This window comes from Platalea leucorodia, assembly GCF_965183815.1.
Source record: "Platalea leucorodia genome assembly, chromosome: 19".
In the NCBI taxonomy this organism is placed as follows: Eukaryota; Metazoa; Chordata; class Aves; order Pelecaniformes; family Threskiornithidae; genus Platalea; species Platalea leucorodia.
The window spans coordinates 2,882,815-2,891,378 of record NC_138841.1 but is presented as its reverse complement, the minus strand read 5'-3'; the positions used below and the strand labels follow the sequence as shown (position 1 = coordinate 2,891,378).

At 47.6% G+C, this 8,564-nt stretch overlaps 1 protein-coding gene and 1 long non-coding RNA gene across 2 annotated transcripts; one reads left to right on the top strand and one right to left on the bottom strand.

The window, feature by feature from the left end:
* Window positions 1-457: 457 nt before the first annotated feature.
* Window positions 458-6,542, bottom strand: LOC309599065. The gene is made up of 3 exons (XR_014230173.1): window positions 6,306-6,542; window positions 5,808-5,951; window positions 458-3,247 (listed from the first exon to the last, which is right to left on the bottom strand). It is a non-coding gene; the product is annotated as an uncharacterized lncRNA (long non-coding RNA).
* Window positions 3,720-7,080, top strand: IL10 (interleukin 10; the record flags this gene model as incomplete). Its single annotated transcript, XM_082330187.1, has 5 exons — window positions 3,720-4,035; window positions 5,464-5,526; window positions 5,823-5,975; window positions 6,677-6,742; window positions 6,991-7,080. Exons 1-5 carry the CDS (start codon window positions 3,877-3,879, stop codon window positions 7,078-7,080), a joined length of 531 nt encoding a protein of 176 aa, XP_082186313.1. The 5' UTR covers window positions 3,720-3,876.
* Window positions 7,081-8,564: the final 1,484 nt, after the last annotated feature.

Sequence of the window (8,564 nt, the reverse complement as noted above, 5' to 3'; positions counted from 1 at the left end):
TGACTCTACAGATGGAAGGAACTCTCCATTACTTGATGCTTTTAAGTGATGATTCCAGCTTGATTCAGAGCAAATGGAAGTTCTGGACCTGCTAAGAACTTCTTATGTAAGGCTCTCTTATGTCATATTAGAAGTCACATTAGAGGTCACAATAACGTCTTCTGTTCATGATTAGTAACCTATTCATGATCACTGAGATGTTACAAGACAAAATAATGACATTGGTTAAATTTCCAAAGAGTAATTTGGGATTTACCTGTTGAGGTCGATATGAGTCACATTTGAAAATTCTGACAAGGGTTCTATAAAGCGGATTTCCAGAAGTGAAAAAATCCAACGTCATGCTTTGCCAGCAAAAAAAATTCTTGAAAGACAAAAAAAAAAAAAAAAAAAAAAGGGCAGTCCACTTCATGCTTTACCCATCAGGAACTGTTAGTCATCAGCGATGGGGCTGCTGAGAGCACAAATGCCATTGCTTCAAAACTGCTCTTCACCCAAGGTGAACGAAAGACCACCAAGTCTCTGCTTCCCCCAGAGCACCACTGACAGCAGACCTCCCTAATCTGAAGGGATGAGAAATGGGGAATTTTTGAAAAGGAAAGAAAGAAACACACCTTTATGATAGCCTGGAAATCTAGGGGATCCTCCAAGCTATATCTAGAATAGGCAGTGCATAAAATACACAATGTTCCTTTGTCCGAAAGCGATGACAGAGACCAAGAAGGCACAAAAATGTAAAAACTTGCCCACATAAAAGCTTACCAACATAAGAAAAGCTACACACATACACAGCCCCTTTAATGATGAGATGCCACCCTGCTCCAGAGGATGGGACCTCTGAAGACCACCGAGCCCGAGCCCTGCCTGTGCAGGGTCAGCCAGCGCAGGTTGCCCAGGACCATGTCTAGGAAAAACCTTTCGGCATGCCACGCTGTGGGGGAAAAGCATTTGCCTAAATGCCTCTGTTTTACTGCAGAAACGCAGTTCTGCTGTCCTGCTGAGTATTTCTTGTGAACGTGCAGCTCTTAGAAATTTGTGGGAGGTGGGGTAAAAGTGTATGATTAGCTTTTGAGTAACACACTTTCCTTCCTGAAATGATCTTCTTGGCAAACACGAAAGCTGTTTCCTAAAGGTTTAGAAATACACCCACGTCCCCTGGACACTCTTTAGGAAAAGGTGCTTTATTCATTCATGCAACCACTCCGTAGTACTGCAGAGTCAATGCGTTTCCACAGCAGTAAGCAAAAGTGAGTCAGAGCGAAACTGCACCGTCAAGATCTCTGACACGGCAAAGGAAATACAGGTAAACACAGCGGCGTAGCATCCGTGCGCAGGCCAGAGTTTCCTTTGTGGAATGGATGCATCTGGCTTACGCTCGTACCAAAAAAAATACAAACCAGGTTCCAAAACAGGGAGGAGGGAATTGCACAAGACTGAGAACCACTCTGCATGCTTTGGGTGTCAAACTGAAATGACTTCATGGAGACCACAGATTGTTCAAAATAAGAGAAGTTTGGAAACGAGCGCTCAGCTCCTGGGCAGGAAGGAGGGAGGGCTCCTGGCACCGTGCCGCTGCTGCACCGGCTCCCGCTGATGGCGCAGGAGGTTCCCGTGTGCCCAAAGACCCTTTGCTTTTCATCCCACAAAAATACCGGTACCTAAACCTAAAGCTGAGGCTGAGAGTGACCCCTCCGCTGCAGGGGACCCGATTTGCAGAGAAGTGCCTGGAGTGCATCCTTCACCAAAGGGAGCGGGTTTCGCTCCGGGCTTTGGTCCAGGGCCAGGCTGCCTGCGGACCCGCTCCGGGGCACTGCCTCCTGACAGCATCGCACCCGCTGCCCTCACCACATCAGTTTCAATGCCCTGATGAAACTTAAGCAGCCATCCAGGTCTTGGCAGTGAAGCTTTATCGACCCATGGCAGATTCGAGTTAACCCAAAAGAAGCAAAAATCTCCCAGGGTGGGAGCCAAGGGGGAAAGCAGAGAAAGCTGGGATCCTACTCATGGAAATGCATTGAGTTTAAAACTACTCGGTTTTGGCTGAGCGATCTGCTGCTGCTCGCTCTTCTCTTTTCTGATAGCTTCTGCTGGAGGTCAAGAGAAGAAACCGCATGGCTGCGATAGAGCAGGGGAAGAAAAATGGGTCACCAAATACATGACACACGCTGTGATTCAGAGACACTAGTGTGCCCGCAGTGATTCACTGGGAGCAGGCTGCCTCATCTCCTCTGGAAGAGGCAACATCAACAACAAAAGGAAAACAAATCAGAACACAAAATCCCATTGCCTCTGCCCCAACACCTTCAGTTACTTCATCCCCTTTACTCTTACGCATACATACGTAACCAAACATTCCTCTCTTTTGCTCCTAAAAATAATAAAAACAAGAAAATCTAAATGTACGGTAACAAACAATACTTTGCATTTTTCCAGCATTTTTTTTGCAACAAGTTCCTTCACAGAGGTTTGCAAATTCAACTTAAAAGAGGTTCAGTGCAGTGAAGGAAATGAGAATTGAAGTGATTTAGCCAAGGCAATGTATTGGAGGCAGGCTGGGAAGAATGCACCATTTCAAAATAAGATGGGAGCTTTCAAAGAAAACCTTCTGATTTCAGGAAGGCCAAATTCATCTTCACTTTCTCTTTCTTGGATAACAGATTCCTAAGTTCATCAGTGAAATCTTTATCACAAGGAAGCCGGCGGGGGGTGTGTGTGTACAAATGTATATATAGAAAGAGAACATGAAAGAGAGGAAAGCGGAAAACAAGAGAGACGTCAGAGGAATTATCTTCAGCTCTGAAATGGTAATTTTATCAGAGCTGGGACAATAAGTCTCAGTTAACACAGTACACCCAGTTCGCAGAGCCAGCACTGGGTTGCTTGGATGGGGCTAAAGTCCATTTCTAGGAAACGAAATAGGATTAAAAAGCTGGAAACATGACTATTCGGGACCTGCTTATACACTTTAACACCACACACCAATGTTAAAATAAGTAGTGGCTCCCACGGCACAAGCCCGGCTCCCACCCGGCTGCCGGGGGCAGGCAGCCAGGCAGCCGTGCCCAGGCCCCGGGGGACCTGAGCAGCAGCGCGTCCCGGTCGGCTGGGCCTCCTCCACCGCATCCCGGCACATCACACGTCGAATCCCGTCGGCATTCAGACACACCAGCTGAAGTCTGGGAGCATAGTCTTTGAGCTTGCTGAAGGCACTGAAAATTCACATCGACTTCAGCAGACGTACGTGTAACTGAGAAAAAAAATTAAAACTTAAGATTTAAGATTAGTATGTGGATTTGCAGGATAGCATTAGAATGCCAAAGGAGGTGACAGTGTATTTGTGCAGGTTCATTATAAGCAATGCTGCTGAATTATGCATGGTGCTGGGGATCCTAAGTGCAGGTTTGATACGGAGGTTAAAAATAGAAATATTTTTTTTTCCCCTAACAATAGCTCATTCATCTAAAAATAAAAAGTAACTGTGAGAATGCAGAAGTAACCTTACACAGCATCTTTTCTTCTTCGCATTATATCTGAAGCTTTCCTCTTCAGCCACATTTAAATTTACAAGAAGCAAGCAATGAGAAAAAAAAAAATGCAGAGTCTAAGCACAAAAGATTTGATGGGGTGTGAGGAGCGGAGGGGGGTCAAGAGAACAGGAAACCCAAGTTGACGGGAAACCCAAGTGACATTTGGTTTTAATGAATGACTTAAAACCCCAATATTGCTCGCCAGGAAACGGGGGAGAGGAAATTGAGCGATGTTTTGAGAGTATAAATGAGGGGCTCCATCAAGGTGAAGGCTGCAGATCTGCTTTTTACCCTCCTGTGAAATTCAACCGAGAGCTGGACCAAGAGGCAAGCAGCTCATTTTCACAGCATGCAAACCTGCTCAGCCCTGGTCTTGCTGCTCCTGGCTGCCAGCACCCTGCCTGCCAGGTGCTCGCCCGCCGAGCCCGGCTGCCTTCACTTCTCCGAGCTCCTGCCTGCAAAGCTCAAAGAGCTGAGGATCAAGTTTGAGGAAATTAAGGATTATTTTGTAAGTATAATTCTGCTAGTCTCTCCTGCTTCTCGTTCTGCTTTTTTTTTTTTGCAAAGTTCGGTGATTTGGATGAGGGGGAAGACAGCTTCCTCCCGGCAGAAATGATTTGGTTGAGTATTGTGCTATGGGCTGACGGGGGTGAGCAAGAGAAGTTCAGTTTCATTGCTCGCTGAGAGACAACACGTAAGGGTTTTCTTCCTAGTTTTAGTTACAATGAACTCAAGAGATTTCATAATGAATCTTTGTGACCCTTACTAGCCAGACTTCACCCTAAATGTTGCAGACCAAATTATTCACTGAATTAATAGGAAGGAAATAGTCCCTTCTCCAGGGCAATGAGGTCCAGCCTTGCTGAAACCAACGCTAGATGAAAAGGGAAATCTTTTGCTACAGACTTTTTCTTTGACAGAACCACAAAAGCCTGAACATGGTACTTTATGACTTGAGAAAAGGTACAGTAACTAGCACTGGCTGTGGTGCCTGGAAAAGGTCACCGCTTTGCCGCGCAGCTAACAGGAGCCTCGGGGTCGCTGAGAAAGCAGCCCAAGGTATCCTCAGAGCATTTGTCATTGCATCGGTACTGACAGAGATGGTTGGTCGCATCTGTGTTACTGTTTCAGTTAATGTTTGTGTTTTAGCAATAAAACAAGATAAATCTCCAGGTTAAATCTCAGGCTAACGTCATGGCTTGTATTTATTATCAAATGAACACAGTCAAGACTTTAGATTTAAAGCTTGCTGTAAATCTCCCAGTTAATGTTGGGAAGGAATATTTTTGACCTCTCAGGAAAGCTTTGGTACCTTGGTGCCATGGGGTGATGCTTCGGCTGGCGCCAGCTCACCTGCTGCAGCTCTCTGGTCTTCCAGAGCTGACGGTGCAAGAGGCACCGCAAGAGCAAACACCCTCTGCAGATCCCTTTTCCCCTGTTGACTGGAGACTTGCAGAGATAACAAAAACGGGGGGATTAAACCCTCCTGCCCTGGCGAGCCCGTGGGCAGACGGGCTGGGGTGGATGCCTGGCTTCCAGGGGCTGCCATGACCTTGACACCCATCCGAAGAGCGGTGCAGTTTGCATCAGCACTCTTACATAAACACCCTCTGCAGCTGAAGCAAGCGTGCAGCGCTGGCAGCGGCGGGAGGAGTTTCACATGAACGAAATCGATGGTACTGAAGTTTGTGATTTCATTATCTTGCTGTCTTGACCTAACGGTAGTTGCACTGCAAGATTATGGATCAAAGAATGGGTGACTCCTGAATCTGGTGTTACTGTGCTGTGCACACAAATGTGCTGGGTGCTCTTTGCCTTCGCTTCGCTGAGACCATAAATGCAAACAAGGAAAAGGATCGTTCGGTAGCGCAAAGGGAAAAATAGTGTTGACTGCCTGTCTAAGTAAAGCTCACGCTTCCATTGCATCTTTCTACAGCAATCAAAAGATGATGAACTTAGCATCCAGTTGCTCAGCTCCGAACTGCTGGATGAATTTAAGGTAAGAAAGAATTATGATTCTTATATCCTTATCCTTCAGCCAGTGTTTTGTAAGAAAGGAAGCAGATTGTAATTTGGGGCATTTTCAGTGTCAGACAAGGACAGTTCTCCAGCCAAGCAGTAACACAGGTGTCTGCGGGAGGGCTGACGCATGGTTCCCCCCACACGGCAGCCACAGCGAGCGCTCCTAACATGCTGCAAGCGCTCTGACCACCACCACGATTTTGATTTTTAAAAACACCCACGCATGTCGGTGCTGGTGGTCAGCCCCAACACGGTTACCTCCTCTCGCCCCAGGGGAGCTTCGGCTGCCAGTCGGTGTCGGAGATGATGCGGTTCTACATGGAGGAGGTCCTGCCCAGCGCCATGAGGACCAGCACGAACCACCAGCAGAGCATGGGCGACCTGGGCAACCTGCTGATGAGCCTGAAGGCAACGATGAGGCGCTGTGTGAGTGGGGCTCAGCATCACAGCAGGGGATGAAATCAGTGCTCCGGCAAGGCAGGGCCAGTCCCAGACCCGCAGCAGGGTGGGGAGCGGGTGCTGGGTCTCCCCAGGAGCAGGGGGCAGGAACATGGGTGTCGGGATGGTGCAGAGGAGCAGGGCTCCGGGCAGGCAGACCCCGTAAGGATGGGGTTTCTCCTAGCCCCTGCTCTCCAGGCTTTCATCAGTTAAATACTGATGATTCAGAGGGTCTGTTCAGGAGCACCACTTATTTGCAGCCAGTCTCACCCAAGCTGAAGAGATAAGGGGAAGGAGGGCAGAGGGGCCGTCCCTTACCTGGGCACCGGAGCAGCGTGGCTCTGCGACGATGCCTCCCGAAACCGCGCCTGGTGTGGCCGTGACCCCATCACCTGCCGCAGGCTAACTCAGACGGGGCCAGCCCTGCCCCGGACCGAGAGCACCACGGGGCCGGTGGCAATGGGCACGGGGCTGGGAAAGTGCTTGGGGTCCGTGCTCGGGGTCGTGCCGTTGCTCGTTTCGTCAGTGCACGGTGCAGAGCAGCCACAGCCGCTGCCCGGGAGCCCCATGGCCGCACACGGGAAAGGGGAAGGTGACGGCGGGGCGGCAGTGACGAAGGGAGATCCGCTGCCGCACGCCCCGGGAAGGAAACCCGTGTGGTTGAAGCCGTTGTTCTTGTCCCTTTGCAGCACAGATTCTTCACGTGCGAAAAGAGGAGCAAAACCATAAAGCACATTAGGGAGACGTTTGATAAGGTAAGGTCCCCGCTCGCGTGGCTGCACTGAGGTTGGGAGGAACCCGCTGCTATATTATTATTTATAATAATATAAATACCTAAGGCAGAAAAATCTAGAGAGCGATGCTCAAAGGAGCAGCCAGCGGGTTCCCCTGAGGGGTGGGGCAGAGAAGCTGGAGATGTCGGTGGAAAGAGAATATATCTAGCGATCGTACATCATGTGTATGATCACATTCAGTCTTAAACAGACTTGGCTTTCACCTGCAGATGAATGAGAATGGAATCTACAAGGCCATGGGAGAGTTTGACATTTTCATCAACTACATCGAAGAGTACTTGCTGATGAAAAGGAAGTGAAAACGCCCACGGGTCTGCATCTTTCGCACAAAATCCTATTTTTTCAGAAATCACTTTAGGCTGCAAGGGCACACAAGAGATAAGTTATCTTAGGGTTCAAGTCAAGAATTACAGGTCCATAGTTTAGTATTGTATTTAAAAGTGGGTTTTTTAAGAACTGAATTTAATATTTATTACTTCTAATACCTCAGTGTTTATGTTTACAGTATGTTCTGAAGAAAAGTGGGACAAGCTTGTAAAATACTATTTATTGTTCAATATTTTAATATTTTCTATGGTAGTGCTATTTTATTCATAGCTTCAAAACACCCAAAGCAGCATTCTTCTGGGGAGCAGATAATGAGCAGAGCTTATCCTAAGTGCAATTTCACTGAGCATCATTGCCTGATCAGGAGCAATTCCAGCTCTGAGTTCAGCAAAATTTAATTTTAAGCAACTGAGCATTCTCCTCCTGTTCTATCCCTCTATTTATTTATGCAATCAAATGTTTTTATGCATAACCATGTCACCGTTCTGCACTTGGAATTAAGCACTGAAATATTCAAAATTATTCCATGGCCTTGCACTGAGCAAAATAACTATAAATGTAACCAAGGGCATTTTTTTCTCCTGTGCATGGAAAGCAAAGTGGAGGAGGACCCGCACTCCACTGAACCGCATGCGATCGTGCCACAGCCACAGACCAGCTGACCCCACCTTTAGACTTCAGCCTATATATTAGTTCAGGTTAAAGAAAAAAATAGTAGTAGGAAAAAAATGTTTGGTTCTAATAGAACTTGACTTAAATGTTGCTAACGACTGACTTCCAGAGCTGCTGGGTCGGCCACTCTGCACTTTTGAAAGTTAATCTTGCTATTTTCCAGTCTTTGATTGGGTTTTACTCACTGTTTTGTTGGGGTTTTCTATCTTTCAGAAGTTAGAGGATATTTAATTAACCACCATTTTAAGGTGGCTTGGGTAATTTGCATTCAAATCCATAAAGCTGCACACAGCACGGACAATATTCGGGTTTGTGTTATTTCTAATCCTGCAGACAGGGAGCTGCAGCAGCCGAGCGCTGCGGGGGGGAGGCTGCAGCGAGAGCAGCTTCGGTGCCCCCAAGAGCTGCTGGCGTTCAGGCTCCCCTTCCTCCTTGCCCCGGTCTCCCGTGTGCCCCCATGAGTGCTACGGGACGCCGAGCCAGAGGAAAATGCCATAACCCAGAGGCATTTGCTTCTAATATTTAGAAGTATTAGGGCACCGATATGATGAAACACAGTCAGTTCGTTGTTGGCTTTGTAAGTTACCACTGAAGAGGGGCTATTTATACTTGGTTTATTCTATTTGTACATTTATGGTGACAGAAGGGCATTCCTGCTGGCAGCCTGCCCGCACGGGAACGGGTTATCCCAGGAATGCTGCTCGCTGGGTCGCTCCTTCCGCTGAGCTCAATCGGGTGGCATCGACTCAAGGGCAGCGTGGGAGCCAAACACTGTAAAACTTAA